This window comes from Ailuropoda melanoleuca, chromosome 4, assembly GCF_002007445.2.
Source record: "Ailuropoda melanoleuca isolate Jingjing chromosome 4, ASM200744v2, whole genome shotgun sequence".
NCBI classification, from domain to species: Eukaryota; Metazoa; Chordata; class Mammalia; order Carnivora; family Ursidae; genus Ailuropoda; species Ailuropoda melanoleuca.
In genome coordinates this window covers 85099321-85115660 of record NC_048221.1, presented here as the reverse complement: position 1 = coordinate 85115660, position 16340 = coordinate 85099321, and the positions used below count along the sequence as shown (strand labels likewise).

The 16340-nt window shown below is 35.0% G+C and overlaps 1 protein-coding gene across 5 annotated transcripts in view; it reads right to left on the bottom strand.

Annotated features, from left to right (window-relative positions):
• Positions 1-16340, bottom strand: part of KIAA1841 (KIAA1841 ortholog) — a 56939-nt gene that overhangs the window by 26800 nt on the left and 13799 nt on the right. For all 5 annotated transcript variants that reach the window (XR_004624914.1, XM_034659183.1, XM_002927159.4 and 2 more), the window contains 6 exons: positions 14122-14180; positions 11506-11666; positions 8416-8502; positions 8194-8304; positions 5679-5802; positions 2283-2435 (listed from right to left, as the gene is read on the bottom strand). Coding sequence is in view for 4 of the 5 variants with exons in the window: in XM_034659183.1 (XP_034515074.1) it covers positions 2283-2435; positions 5679-5802; positions 8194-8304; positions 8416-8502; positions 11506-11666; positions 14122-14180 (695 nt within the window). In the remaining variant the exon portion in view is untranslated. The remainder of the gene's footprint in view (positions 1-2282; positions 2436-5678; positions 5803-8193; positions 8305-8415; positions 8503-11505; positions 11667-14121; positions 14181-16340) is intronic.

Here is a 16340-nt window from a genome sequence, read left to right as displayed (position 1 = left end):
ACCTTCTCCCTTTCTCAAATTTCCCAAAAGAGCTGCTATTCACACACTCCATATCTGGTCTCACTCCCTTCACAACCCACACCAACCTGGCTTTAGGATCTAGCACTCCACCAAAACAGACCCTCACACATGAATTCCAGGTTACCAAAGTTAAAGGACACATTTCTTTCATTATTTTATCTGACCTCTTGGCCATATTTGGCATCATGGACCACTTTCTCTTTCTTAAATACTACTACTTTGATTTTCATGACAACATCCTTGGTTTTCCTCCTACAATTCCTGCTGCTCCTGATCACTGTCTTTTGCAGGCTTGTGCTTTGCTACCCAGCCATTAAATTCTGGGAGTTTCTTTAGGCTCTGCAGTAGGCTCTCTGATCTTCTTATGCTCACCTATACCTACTGATTTCAATTCTTACTTATTTGCAAGAAGACTTAAAATTATCACCTCCAGGTAGCCAATTCTCTGAGCCCCAAAACCCACATATCTAATACTCTTGGCCTGGTTGTCTCCTAAAACACCTCAATCTCAAAATGTCCAAAACAGAACTCACGAGCTTCTCTCCAAACCCAATTCCCTTCTTGTTTCCTCCTTAGTAGACAGCACTACCACTATCCAGTAGCACAAGCAAGAAACTGGGTTACCCTCCACTTCTTCCTCTGTGATATAATCCATCAAGCCATTTCAGTTTTACCTCCTAAATACTGAATTCATCTCTACAACCCTAGGCCAAGCTATCATCATCTCTCTCTAAGACTAGGCAGTAACTCCTCTTGTACTTGACTACACTTATTATTTCTGCCACTCTCCACACTGCAACTGATCTTCCAAACCCAAAATAAAGAAAAAACATGGCCTACAAGGTCCTGCCCCTGCATGGCCTAACACCTATTTACCTTGCCAGCCTTTTCTGAAACTATGTAGACAGTTTCATTCAGTCTCTCTCATTCACCGTGTTCCTTTTGGCCTTGGTATTCAGACTGAAGTGCTCTTTCCCTCCTCTTTGCCTCACATACTCCTACCCACCCTTCAGATTTCAACCGAATGCCAACTCCTTGACTTCAATGCCCAGGTCAGACCAACCTATTATAGACATTTATGGCCCTGCATACTTCTTCAAACAGTTCTTTGCATGCTTTTTTTCCCCTTTTGATACTACTGCATGAACTATAAGCTCCACGAAGGGAGAAACTATCTAATTTTACAGAAATTAGATTATTCTCTGCCTTGCACAGTGAGTGACACACCTGCGGTGCTTTATAAATAACTGTTGTATGGATGAGGGGGAGGAAGCGCTTTAGGTTCTTTTCCTCCACTGATGAATTTAATTACACATTTTCAAAAGTGTTAGAGGACTCTAGCCTACGCAACACCCACATATTGTACCAAGATATATGTGCAAGGATGTTCATTACAACACTGTAATACCATCTGGAAACAACCTAAATGTTCATTGATAGGAGGATGCTAAAATAAATTGTGATATACGTACGGTTTAGGATATCACACAGCAGTAAAAGAAATGACAGAAAAATAACCTAGGTATATTGTTGATTGAAAAGAGCAAGTTACAGAATAATACGAACAGTATGATCCTATTTCCAATATAAAAAACTGCGTATAATTTGAGCCTGAAATGTATAAAACAGGGGTGCCTGGGCGGCTCAGTCAGTTAAGCATCTGCCTTCAGCTCAGGTCATGGTCTCAGGGTCCTGGAATCAAGCCCCACGTCAGGCTCCCTGCTCAGCAGGGAGTCTGCCTCTTCCTTTCCCACTGTCCAAGCCCCCAGCTTGTGCATGCTCTCTCTCTCTCTCATAAAAAAAATCTTAAAAAAAGAGAGAAGGGAAGAAAACCTAATATTAAAAAAAAATGTATAAAGTCTGAAAGGAAACTGTTACCCGTGGTTACCTCGAAGAAAAGATGCAGAAAAATGGAGTGGTGTAAAGAGGGACTACTTTTAACTATACTTATTTTTGTATTGTTTAAAGTCTTTCCTATGTGAATATATCACCTTTATGTTTTAAAAACAATAAAAAGGGAAAAGATTAAATAAACAGTGTTAATGAGCACTGTAACTACAAACGGGCAACATCCAAAACTTGCCTTTGCAGGGGTACCTGGCTGGCTCCATTGGCGGAGCATGAGACTCCTGATCACGAAGTCGTAAGTTCGAGCCCCATGTTGAGTGCAGAGATTACTTGAAAAAATAAAATCTTTTTTTTTTTTAAATAAAATATTTAAAACAAACGAACCACAAAAAAAAAAAAACCCCAAAATTTACCTTTGTTAGCTGAGTGGGATCAAACCGAAGAACCTTTTGGTTACAGCAGGGATAAATACCAGTGCCAATAGTACTCAGTGAACTTGCTGCAGTAGGATAAACCACTGTTTCCGAGTGATATTGACAATGTGAAAATTCTATACACAGAAAAGCCTGAATAAAAGAAATACATAAAATCAATCATTATTCCCACAATGAAATTATACACCTCAAAAAACTTTACTCAGGACTACATAATGTATGTCCCATTTATTTATTTATTTATTTTTTTTTAAAGATTTTGATTGTTTATTTGAGAGAGCGAGAGACAACGTGAGTGGGGGAAGGGGTAAGGGGAGAGGGAGAAGAAGACTGCTCGCTGAGCAGAGAGCACAATGCGGAACTCGACCCCAGGACCCTGGGATCATGACCTGAGCTGAAGGCAGACACCTAACTGACCGAGCCACCCAGGCGCCTGTGTATATTCCATTTAAATAACATGTACAGAAAAGGCAAATCTCTAGAGACACAAAGTAGATTAGTTGTTGCCTGGGGTTGGAGATAAACTGGGGAATGGCAGCAAATGGACACAAGGGACCTTTTTGGAATGATGGAAATGTACTACAACTGGATGTTGGTGATGGATGCACAACTCTGTAAACTTACTAAAAATCAGTGAATTGTACACTTAAATGAATAAATTTTATGGCAGGTAATTACACCTCCATGAAGATATTAAAAAGCAAAAACTAATCACTTTATTCGCGATCCAAGTGCATTAAAGTGATCTTGACATACATCTGATTTTATAAATGGCTAATCAAAAAGTTTTCCAAAGAAAAAATGAAATAAATTTTGCCTTGCTTGATTATTTTTTGACATATTTTTTTTTTTAAGATTTTATTTATTTATTTGACAGAGAGAGAGACAGCCAGCGAGAGAGGGAATACAAGCAGGGGGAGTGGGAGAGGAAGAAGCAGGCTCATAGCAGAGGAGCCTGATGTGGGGCTCGATCGCATAACACCAGGATCACGCCCTGAGCCGAAGGCAGACGCTTAACCGCTGTGCCACCCAGGCGCCCCGACATATTTTTTATGGTAAATATTTAGCACCAATGTTAATGAAAACTATGTAATAACTTTAAATTGTTTAATAGTAGAATTTTAATAATAAAATAAATAGTTTTCAGATATGTTTACAAGTTGATAAAATAAAGAACAACATTAACAATTTTAAGCACTGATTTTGAACGTAAAAGCATAAAACAGTCTATAATTCCAAATTCTTAGTTGTTAGTTCCAATTATGATTTTTAAACAGTTTTTAATTAAAACAAATTTTGAGTCTGGGAGTGCCCCTAAGGTGGCTCAGTCAGTTAATCCGCCAACTCTTGATTTCGGTTCAGGTCGTGATCTCAGGGACCTTAGATTGAGCCCCACATTAGGCTCTGTACTTAGCAAGGAGTCTGCTTGAGGATTTTTTCTCTCCCGCTGGCCCTTGCCCCCCAACTCTCTCTCTTTCTAAAATAAATAAATACATTTTCAGAACATTTTTTGAGTCTGATAAAAGCTATAAGGTGCTTACTCATACACAAAATATTTTGCATATTAACTATTTTATGAGTTTATAAACTCTCCATAATAAATACTATAAATCAATATTCAATTTGGTATAAAGAAGTGAAAAAATCCCTCATGTTTTCTGTGTTCTGACATGCTTAACAAGTCAGATTTTAGAAGTTTGATATCCTTGATTATTACTGATATTCCATGGTAGGGAGTATCTACTAAGTACCCATTAAGTTTAAAAAACAAAAAAATCCACCCCCAAACCCAACCTAACAATAAATAGTGCTAGTGAGGATGTGGAACAACCGGAACTCTCCTACATAGCTGGCAAGAATGCAAAATGACTCAAGGACTTTGAGAAACTGTTAGGTGTGATAAATGTTAAGCTTACATTAACCACACAATCTGGCAATCCTACTTCTAGGTAATAACTCAAGAGAAATGAAAACATATGTTCACATGAAAGCCTATATGGAAATGTTTATACCTTCTTTTTTCATAATGGCCCTAAATTAGAAACACTATAAAGCCCTTCACAGGTGAGTGGATAAACATACTGTGATACATTTATACAATGGGCTACTATCTAGCACTAAAAAGAAATAAACTGACACATAAAACAACGTGAATAAATTTCAAATCCATTTGCTAAGTAAAAGAAGCCAGATCAAAAGGCTAAATACAGTATGATTCTATTTATATGGCATTCTGGAAAAGCCAAAACTATAGGGACAGTAAACAGATCAGTGTTGCTGGAGGCTGGGGTGGAAGAAAGAACTGAGAAAGGCCAGGGGAATTTCTAGGCTGATGGAAGTGGCTTATCCCCTGACTGTGGTGGTAGTTACACGACTATATGGATTTGTCAAACCTCATAAAAAAGGATGAATTTTACTGTATAAGGATAAATTTTACTAAATGAATGCTATATTTCAACAAATCCAATTTAAAAAATTGTAGGCATTGGAAGTCTATTGGGTGGAAACTTACATAGTTTGAAAAAACTCACCCTGATGGTTTTGATAAGCTGCTCTTCCTTCCAGCTACTGAAAATTGTTACTCAAGTGAGAGAGGAAAATTACTGGAGTCAGGGAGACATTAAGGATTCATAAAAAATTTTATGTAGAACACTCTGGATTTATACCTAAGACTAATTAGGAATGACCGTGACTTACAAAGATCAATACTTATTCTATAAAAGGATTTATTATGGGTACCTTCAAATAACAAGCTTTCTTGTGCTTTTATTATAGATTTCATTTATTAAGAAAAAAAATAAAATCTTTTAACCTTTTTGGGAACACAACTGCTACAGTAAGAAGAGCACATATCAATAATACCGTTTCTACAAAGAGCTTCTGAATTTCTAAAGAAATTAATGGGCTAACAGAGAAACAGTTTGGCTCGAAATAATTGAAGGTAGTAAAGATTTGGGTTTTTTTTCCACTGAAAAAACAGATTTGATCACTTAAAACCTGTTGATTTTCTAAAAATTAGGCAAGGCATGATTGTTTCAGCAATGAAAATAAAAAGGAGGATGAAGATACACAGTGAGAGACACAAAACCAGATGCAAGCAATGTTTATTACTGCCATTATTTTTGCCACTAGTTTCTTTAAAAAGATGTCAGATGCTGTCCAAATACAACCAAACATACTAATTAATTATATTAAAAGAGCCTGCTACGCCAGGCCTCTGGCTGGCTCAGTTGGTAGCGCATGCAATGCTTGATCTCAGGGTTGAGTTCGAGCCCGAGATGTAGAGATTACTTAAAAATAAAATTTTAGGAAAAAAATGGGCCTGCTATGAATGTTTGCAGAGAAAAATATTAATTCTTTTTTTAAAAAACTCACCTGATAACATCTTGAACAAGTTAGCCAGTTGACTGTTCCCCACAAGCGCCAATATACATCTCTCCAAGATTTTAATTCTTCAAAAAGACTATTCAAATACTCATGAACATCCCAAGTCTTATCCCTGGGGAAAAGAGCCTCAATTATTATATTATTTTACAAGCAAGTAATATAAACAATTTGTTTTAAGCAAATGTTTTTAAATTTGTGGCTCATTTCCAAAAACATTCCCCAAATGATAGCTGTGGGATGGACTACATTGAAAGTAGAAAAAAATTTCATTTGGGAGTTCGTTTATTCTCTTTTTCTGTGGACATCAGAAAAAGATATGAAAGATTGAATGCCAAATTATTTTGCTAAACTATATATGCTAAACTAGATAATTATTTTGTTAAACTATATTAAATATGGTTTGAGCAGGCTAACAGTTGGGACTTAGGCATATGATGCTAAGTAGAACATTTATTCTAATTGTACATACTGTAAAATAAGTTACTAATCATTGGTGATTCTAAACATTTCTTTATATTATTTTCAAAAGGCATTCTCAAGTAATTGAGTAATACAGTCATATATAATCAGGTCTTGGTGACACACATTTTGAAGTTAATATAAATTTAAAACATAGCAAAGGCTTAAAACCCTATTTGCTATGTCCATATGTAACTCAAGTTCCTATTTTTTCCAAGTCCCTTAATCATTCTGAACTTTTGCTATCTTTGTCCTTAGTTCAACAAATAACAAAATGTCATGACATTATTACAAATTGCATAGGCACATCTGTTTTAATTAAAGGGAAAAAATGTCATCAACAGCTGACTTATAGGAAAATACTTTAAATAAAACAACAAAAATGGATGTTGAAGTCAATATAAATTTTTTCACATACTTTATAGTTATTGCTGCCAGAATGGAAGTGCTTTCCAAAAAATGAAATCAAGTCTCAAGACAAAAAAGTATAGGGGCGCCTGGGTGGCACAGCGGTTAAGCGTCTGCCTTCGGCTCAGGGCGTGATCCCGGCGTTATGGGATCGAGCCCCCACATCAGGCTCCTCTGCTATGAGCCTGCTTCTTCCTCTCCCACTCCCCCTGCTTGTGTTCCCTCTCTCGCTGGCTGTCTCTATCTCTGTCAAATAAATAAATAAAATCTTTAAAAAAAAAAAAAAAAAAAAAAAGACAAAAAAGTATAAAACCCCAGGTGCTTATAATAACTAATGAAGATTCCCCTGATTATTGTATGAAGAGAAAAAATGAAACATTTTAAATGTGACTGTGAGGGATGCCTGGCTGGCTCAGTCAGAGGAGCATGTGACTCTTGATCTCTGGGTCATGAGTTTGAGCTCCATGTTGCGTTAGAGATTACAAAAACAGAAACAAAAACAAAAAAACTTTAAAAAAAATTTAAAAAATAAGCATGACTGTGCTATTAATAATAGTGTCAAATGTGTTTCTCTGTATTTGTTTTAGTGTTTAAAATATGAAATTTAACATTTATACTGTTTTTTCCTTTAACAAAAGTACTGTATATTTTTAACATAGAAAAAAAGAACAAAGTTAAAAGCATCCATAGTACTATCACTTAAAGTGATAGCATCACAGTTTACATTTTAGTGAATGTTTCTAGTTTTATGACTTTTTTCACTTAACTCACCACTGACAACTTGCTACCTAAGTATATATACTTCTACAACATTATTCTCAAAGGCTGCACATTAAGAAGTGATTAGATATGTTTTATACAGATATACTACTACATGGATGTATTTTAGTTCATTTAATCATTTGGATGCTTCCCTTTTTTTCCTTTCTAAACAATAGAGCAGTAAGTGTTCTTGTTGAGTGCTTTCACAAATCTAACACTACCTCTTTGGATAAATTCCTAGCAGGACAATATTTTTAGAGAATATATATATTTCAGAATTTTTGCTTTTCTGAGAAATTTATATATTTACAGAATTTATTTATATATTTTTAGAGTATATACATTCCAGAATTTTTGCTTTTCTGAGATATTACACCAATTTATAATACTCTCCCCCAAACTGAGAAAGAGAACTTGTTTTGAACTTAAAGGGGAATAAAATAGGACTATACATTAATGGAATACTGACAAAGTATGATGAATAAATAGATTATGGAATATCTAACGCTAAAGACAATTTCCTCATTCACCAAAATTTACCTGAAAGTAAATTTGGTTCTTTTTCGAATTCAATACAATGTTTGTATAAATAAAATCCGTTAGTGAAAAGAAATCATTTTAATGGCACTGACCAGAATATCCTCCAAGACTAATACACAATAATTTTCACTATTTTAAAGTTTAAAAACACCATGAAATTTACTCAATAAACAAAATACAGCTTTTACAAAACTTTGTTTTGAAAGCATCTTTCTAAGTCAAAGCTGGATCATACTCAGAAAAAAATGTTATCCTATACCTTGTAAAACTAGTTGTGTTTTTAGAAAAACACTACTAATCCACATTTAAAAGCTGTATTTTATTTTTACTGCACCTTATGTGAATGTAGACAATATTTCCATGTTGATCCACATTGATTTTTCCAGGAATGCAAGGAATTCTTCTTTCTGTTTCTTTTGTTAAAAGTTTCTTACACAAACAACATCTATAACACAAAGAAGACATAAAAACACCCAAGAAGAAAATTTAAAATGTAGTAAAATTAAATAATTTAGCTGCACTGTATAGAATACCAAAGAAAAACAAATCACTGTACCTGTATAACGTCGCTGCATTATTCCGAGAATCCGGGTTCAAGTACTCAGGATCAAAAAGTCTCTCAATCTTCTTACAAAAAAGTTTACTATTAACAACAAATGACCAACAAATTAATTTTCTATTATTTACATTACTAAAGTTACTTGATTGTGATGAAAATAAACACTGGCCTATCTGCATATGTAGAAGATAAAATTAATAAATCCTTGGAGAGACTCTCTTTGGGAATTTATGATATATTTATAGTGTTCTAAGTAAATAAACCTACTAATGATAAATGCTTAATCAAGAATATATTTTCATAAGAATATTTGTTCAGAATATTCAATACTGAGGAACTTGAAAACAACAATCCTGGGTCTACCAATAACTTGGTATATGATCTTTGGCAACTACTTAACCTTTCTGAACCTTGTTTTCTCATCTATATAAGGGGATTAATAATTCCAAACTCACAAGGTTTTATGAGAGCTAAATGAATAGTGTTTGTAAAGAGTGCCAGATACAGCATTAAGCATTCGACATATGTAATAAAAACTATTATTATGCACAATGTGACTAAACTTTAAGTCTTATGTTATTAATTCCAACTGCGTATCCTGAGGCCAGATCTGGAGTTAGGATATTAACCCCATTTTCAAGTATTTAGCTTTCAGAATTTAGATTACTACATATCAAAAAAATATTATAAAGCAACTGTAATTAAGACAGTGTGCTACTTATACAAGTATAGGCAAAGAAATCAACAAAACTGGACAGCTGCATGCAAAAGAATGAAACTGGATCCCTTTCTCACACCATACACACACACAAAAAAAACCTCACAACAGATTAAAAACCTAAATGTGAGACTTGATACGATAAAACTCATAGAAGAAAGCATAGGCAGTATAATTTCTTTGACATTGACCTTTGCAACTTTCTTATAGATATGTCTCCTTAGGCAAGGGAAACAAAAGCAAAAATAATCTATTGGGACTACATTGAAATATAAAGCTTTTGCACAGCAAGGAAACCATTAACAAAACAAAAAGGCAACCTATTGAATGGGAGACGATATTAGCAAATGATTTATCTAACATGGGTTAATATCCAAATATATAAAGAACTTACACAATTCAATACCAAGAAAACCCAATCCAATTAAAAAATGAGCAGAGGACCTGAATAGACACTTTTCCAAAAAAGACATACAGATGGCCAACAGATATATGAAAAGATGCTCAACATCACTGATCATCAGGGAAATGCAAATCGAAACCAAAATGAGGTATCACCTTACAAATGTCAGAATGGTTAGAATAAAAGAAGACAAGAAATAACAAGTGACAGCAAGGATGTGGAGAAAAAAAGAACCCTTGTACACTGCTGGTGGGAATGTAAATTTGTGCAGCCACTATGGAAAACAGATGGAAGTTCCTCAAAAGATTGAAAATAGAACCACCATATGATCCAGTAATTCCACTACTGCGTATTTACTAAAAAAAAAAAAAAAAAAAAAAAAAAAAAAAAAAAAAAAAAAACNAAACACTAATTTGAAAACATTTATGCACCCCTATGTTTATTATAAGATTATTTACAATAGCCAAGATATGGAAGCAACCCAGGTGTGCATCAATAGATGAATGGATAAAAAAGATATGGTATATGTATATACATAATGGAATATTACTTAGCCATAAAAAGGATGAGATCCTGCCATTTGTGACAACATGGATGGCCCCAGGGGACACTATGCTAAATGAAATAGAGAAAAGTACCATATGATTTCACTTATATGTGGAAGCTAAAAAAATGAATAAACAAACAAACAAACAGCAGAATCAGACCTATAAATACAGAGAACAAACTGATAGCTGCCAGAGGGGAGGGAGGTAGGGGAATAGATAAAATGGGTGAAGGGGAGTATGAAATACAGGCTTCCAGCTATGGAATGACTAAGTCATGGGATTAAAGGCACAGCACAGGGAATACAGTCAAAGGTATTGTAAGGGCATTGTAGGGTGTCAGATGGGAGCTACATTTGTGGTGAGCATAGCTTAATGCACAGAGTTGTCAAATCTCTATGTTGTACACCTGAAACTAATGTAACATTGTGTGTCAACCATATTCCAATTTAAAAAAAGAGGAAGAAATTAACATAACAAAATGGAGAGTTCTGAATAATCACCGGATGTATAGTAAAGGTGCCACCACAATTCAGTAGAGAAAGAATGGTCTTGCAAGGAAATCTCACCCAGCTCCACGGTTTCAAATCTATCTACTCTTATATTTCTATTTTAAGCTCTGACCTCTGACCTAAGTTTCAGACTTATATATCTACCTATGTCTGCTAGCCTACCTGGATGTCCCAAAAGTATATTAAATATATCTAATAATCTTAACAAGACCCAAACCCATCTCCTGATTCCCATCACCCCAATCTTTCCTCTATTAATGGCACTATACTCCACTTAATTGCTCTTTAAACCTCAACCTAGTAATTATCCTAGGATACTCTTTCTCTCCACGTTATTCCACCTGAAATCTGTCAGACCGCTCTAATAACACACTCTGAATTCATCTATTTCCTTCCAGCTCCACTGCTCCTACTCTATCCAAACCCTTTCATCTCTCACCAGACTACTGCACTAGCTTCCTCTTGGTCTCCTTGCTTCTTACATCCTTACAGTCTATTGTCCACAGAGCAACCAGGATGATCTCTTGAAAACAAGTCAGATCATGCCACTCCTCCATTCCCATTCACCTTAAGAATAAAGTATAACCTCTTTGCCAAGACTTAATCAGCACCTAAATGATATGACCACTGCTGACCTCATTTTATACTATTCTTCCTCTTTATAAGGCCTATCTTAATAATTTTTAACAAATTCACTAACACAATATGCTCATATGTACATTATACAAAATAATTTAAGTACTAATTTTTATCTAGAGCCATTGGCTCTGGATGAATTTTACTTCATTTGAAACAAAATAGAAATATTTCTATATATATTCTAAAAAAAAGAATATTTCACTAAAATGAAATTGAAATATATTTCTTCTAAAAGGAACACTTGGTTAAAAATTAAATTTAAAAAATTACCTTCTAAATTTATCTTTCTTGTCCTTTAAATCATCAACTTCATTGTGTGTGAAGAGATCAGCTATACGTGTAAGAAGATTTGCATTAATACAGTTCATGTTGCATGGGGTAGCTACTATGGCATTCATATTTTTGTGGCAATACTGAATACATTGTTCAACCTAAAAAAACATGTAACAGAAAATGAATGTTGAAAAGAGTAGCATGAAGGATGATGTCATGTCAATACCTTTCAAAGATAAAATTCATTAAAAGCTTGATCCATGGATTGTTAGGCACTAACCGGATTTTGCCTATCTGGGTTAATTTATACTGTTTCAAAGTGAGCCAGCAGGCCATATCTGTACAAACACATTCAGAACTAGGAAAATAACTTTCAATTTTCTTAGCATACTTTAAACAATAATGCAATGAGCATCTTCCATAATTGTGGCAGGTATAAATCTTAGTCCACAAACTCAAGTATATAAGATATGTGACTTCCTATAACTAGACCTGGTGGCAATATTAAGCCTCTACTTCTTTGAGTGGCTAAAATATAATTTTAGTCACTTCAGGGTTTTCTCAGTTATGTTGTGCTTGCTTTCTGACTTTCTTTTCCTTTCTCCAACCTGAGGTATATTTAGTTGTTTTGTGTGTGTGTGTGTTTTTTTAAGATTTTACTTATTTATTTGACAGAGAGAGAGGCAGCGAGAGAGGGAACACAAGCAGGGGGAGTGGGAGAGGGAGAAGGAGGCTCCCAGTGGAGGAGCCCGATGTGGGGCTCGATCCCAGAACGCTGGGATCATGCCCTGAGCCGAAAGCAGACGCTTAACAACTGAGCCACCCAGGCACCCTTATTTAGTTTTTGAGGTGGATTTGGGTTTTGGGGAAAAGTAGCGCTGGCTAATCATGTATTTTCCAAATATTTTGTTTATGGCATAAAAATTATGCTTTAGGGCTTAGACTTCAAAACTCAAAGATTAAGGACTCTTTTCATCTCTGCTTTTTTCTGTAACCCTAACCTGAAGCAATTAATACCAACAACTAAATGGGGAGCAACTAAGGAGTAGGAAGACTACAAATAACTAGTAAAACCCCAAATAATCAAATAAACAAATTTCACATCTGTTAATATAGCAAAGGACTACTCTGCCTTAACACAAACATATATAAACATGTGAGTGATTAAGAAATTTATTAAATAAAAAATATATATTTAATGTCAGAGCCTGATATGTACAAGTATATATTGTGCTTTTATGCTTTATCGACTACTCTTAAACAACAGACATTAACATCTGGTATACACATACACAGTTATATTAACAGCTGGGTATTTGTTTTTAATTCACTGAGTTATAAATGAAAGACAAATAAGTAAAATATGCTTAAAGAAATTACTTAGTGAAACAAATATATTCCAATTAATTTTCATTTAATTTGGTTTTAGAGCAAAATCCCTCTTGGATTAAAGCTAATTCTGCTTAGCTTCATCTAATACAACAGCAAACTATTCCTTGACGATAAATTGTTTGCTTTATAAGCATAATATACTAATGATATATAGTAGTCTAACCCCTTCCCCACAGAAAAAAAGCAGTTCATTCTAATGGAATTGTAAACAGAAATCTGAGTCAGGGGTCCCTAGAATAAGAAAGACAGACAAAGCTTTCCTGACACAAGAGAAGTCATTTCAGGCCCCAAGCTATTTTCTGTCATCTGTGCCCTACTTGCCCAAGCACACTTCTTGCAGAATGTCCTAGGAGGTGTCAGAGTTACAAAAATACCTCTTAAGGGAATCAAGGGAATGCAAAAACTAATGGTCTCCATGGGGCCTGGAAATAGCCTGACAGTATCAGAGATAACAAATTGGTGGTGAAAACTCCTGGTGCTGTTTCCAAAGTAAGCAAGGCAGTACATTCCTTAACAGATATAACAAGCCCAAGACACCACCCAGTTTATGCCCATAGCCCCTTCCCCTCTTCCAGTTACCTCTGCTTCATTATAATATTAAAGTCTCTGCCCTGGGAAGAGTGCAACCTTCTTTAAGACAGCATAGGATGCCAGTACCTTACGCCCCCTCCCCCTTTACTTGCAATGACAGAGCTCCCCTTTATGAATATTCATCCTAAACACTAAATAAAAGGAACTGCTCACCCCTGCTTGAGGAGTGATGGCTTTGGTTTTGGAAATTATTCCCCGTGATCTCCTTATTTGATGCAAATAGTCTCCTTTGTGTGACAACCCCACCTGATGTAGTCTCCATTTGGAACTCACCAAGGAGCAAACTCCTATTAGTTCAGTTACAGAATCACACTCTTGAATTAACAACTATTTTAGTAAGATGTCTTAAAATTTTCTAGACACATGAAGGAAAAATCAAGTTGTATATTAAATTAAGCACAGGTGAATAAGAAATCTTGGATTTTTTTTTCCCCCAGATGGAGAGGGGAGAGAGGGGCGGACGGAGACGGAGAGAATTTTAACCAGGCTCCATGCCCAGAGTGGAGCCCAATCCAGGGCTTAATCTCACAACCCTGAGATCATGACCTGAGCCAAAATCAAGAGTCAACACTTAACCAACTGGGCCACCAGGTACCCTGAAAAGAGCTTGGATCTTTTATTAATACTTACCAATGAATCCATTTTCAAAAACTCTGAAGAAATAAGAATTGAAATGACATTTCCTGGCTCTAAAAAAAAGAAAAAAAATTAAATTCTCCTTTGATTGGTACCTCAGCCTCCTCAGAACAGGCTCCTTCTCACCTTAACAGAGGATGTTACATTATAAGAGCATCTGCAAATGCTCTTCTATGCAGATGTATATATGTAACCTCACTACATTGTATGGCTTAGATACATGAAAGAAAGAAAATGCAGTGTTAAAATATAGGGTATAGAGAAAGCACATAGTAAATCTGCCCTGGAATTAGATTCATATCAAGTAAAAAGACTCCAACTAAAGATAGGACACATGCAAACTTTTCTCCCTAACTAAATCAGAGAAAAAGATAATTAAAATTGAGATTATAATTCATCACATAAAAAAAATCATCGTGAGAAAATCTTCTAATAATTCATGAAAGCACTTGTTATAGTGAAGTTATTTCAAAAGCAGAACAATGCTTGTTATGAACAAATATTTAATTAAAAGATTTTGAAAGATAATGTAAAATTTACTATTGTAGAAGTGCTAAAGTTACTTCCTAAAGGCAGGCTGAGGTGAGCCTTGAGAGGCATAACCACGGAAAGGAGAATGCCAGCTGACACTGTTATTATGGTAAACCTAAATCATCTCCTGTGAGGTATACTGAAGGAAAAAAAAAAAACAAACCTATGACTTTTAGCATTATAGTACTAAGACAATCCTTCTAAATAAGGTACTATGCAGACAGCAATTAAAATAAGTAATCCTAATCTTTGTTTAAATATTACTTCTAGGCTAAAGTCTCTCAAATAGCAATGGTGAAGGGAGGAGGGAGCTGGCGAAAAATCCCTCGGGGAGGTGTTAATATAATTCCAGCTAAGCCCCACTATCTGCATTATCAGAGATTTAATTCAGCATTTTGGTAGCTTTTCTGGTTAGAATAAAGACTGTTTTTATTTATTTATTTTTTAAAATTTGTTTATTTGTTTATTTATTTGGAGATTGCGCACATGCACACGCAAGCAGGGGGAGGGGCAGAGGGCAAGGGAAAGAGAGAATCTCAAGCGGACTCCTCCCTGAGTGCGGAGCCCAATGTGGGACTCAATCTCACAGCCTTGAGATCATGACCTGAGCTGAAATCAGGAGTCAGATGCTTAACCAAGCGAGCCACCCAGGTGCCCCTAAAGATTGCTTTTATAAAAGTTTGTTTGTAGCCACTGGTTACAGAGTGACTGGTTTTGCTACACATCTTTTACCTTTACTATATACATAAATATGCTGGATCAAACAGTATTTTTTTCTCCCTGAATAATTTGATTTTTTATTTCACATGTACATATCATATCATATCTGGGTGATCTGGAATCTTTGGACTCTGGCTGAAAATTTTTATTTGGCAATCTTGTAATTTTTATTTAAGAACCACTAGAACCTTTTTTCCATTACTCTGGTCACTAAAATGTAATAAATTATAAATTTCTTAAGAAAACTTTTATATTGTGACTATAGATTTATTTACTAACAAGATTAAAAAAATATTTTGGTATTGCTATACATAGCAAACTCTAGTGCACAAAAAGACTTTATTAAACCTACAGGTGTGACTTCCTATGCAAGTCTACACCCAACTAAAGATTACTTAGTAATTATGCTTCCTTTCATATCTACAACACTGGTTCTCAAACTTTTGACCTTAAGACCCCTTTTTTGTTTAGATGGGTTATATCTAACAGTACTGACAATATCATAAATTAAAACAGGGAAAAACTTAAAATATTTCTTAATTCCTTTTAAAAGAATAATAAACTCATTACATAGTAATATATTTTATGAAAAATAACTATATTTTCCAAAATACAAATTAGCAAGAAGAGTAACACTGACATTTTTTGCAAATTTCTTCAATGTCTGACTTAACAGAAGGCAGCTGGATTCTATCTGTTTCTACATTCAATTTGTGGGTAGTCTTCTCTGATGTTACATTAAAACTCAGCAACTGGTAGTTTCTTTTAAAGTTTAGTTGCAATGGAATCTGAAGTCGTATCAATGAACTTTTCCTGTTCTGTTATCTCAAAGTCAAATGACTTATCTTGCACTCTGAGTGGCTCTTTAACCCATGCACGATTTTAACAACATGCATTGGTCATTTGGAAAATACTAGTTCACTGGGTTATGTGGACCTTCCAAATGCTGAAACATTTCATTG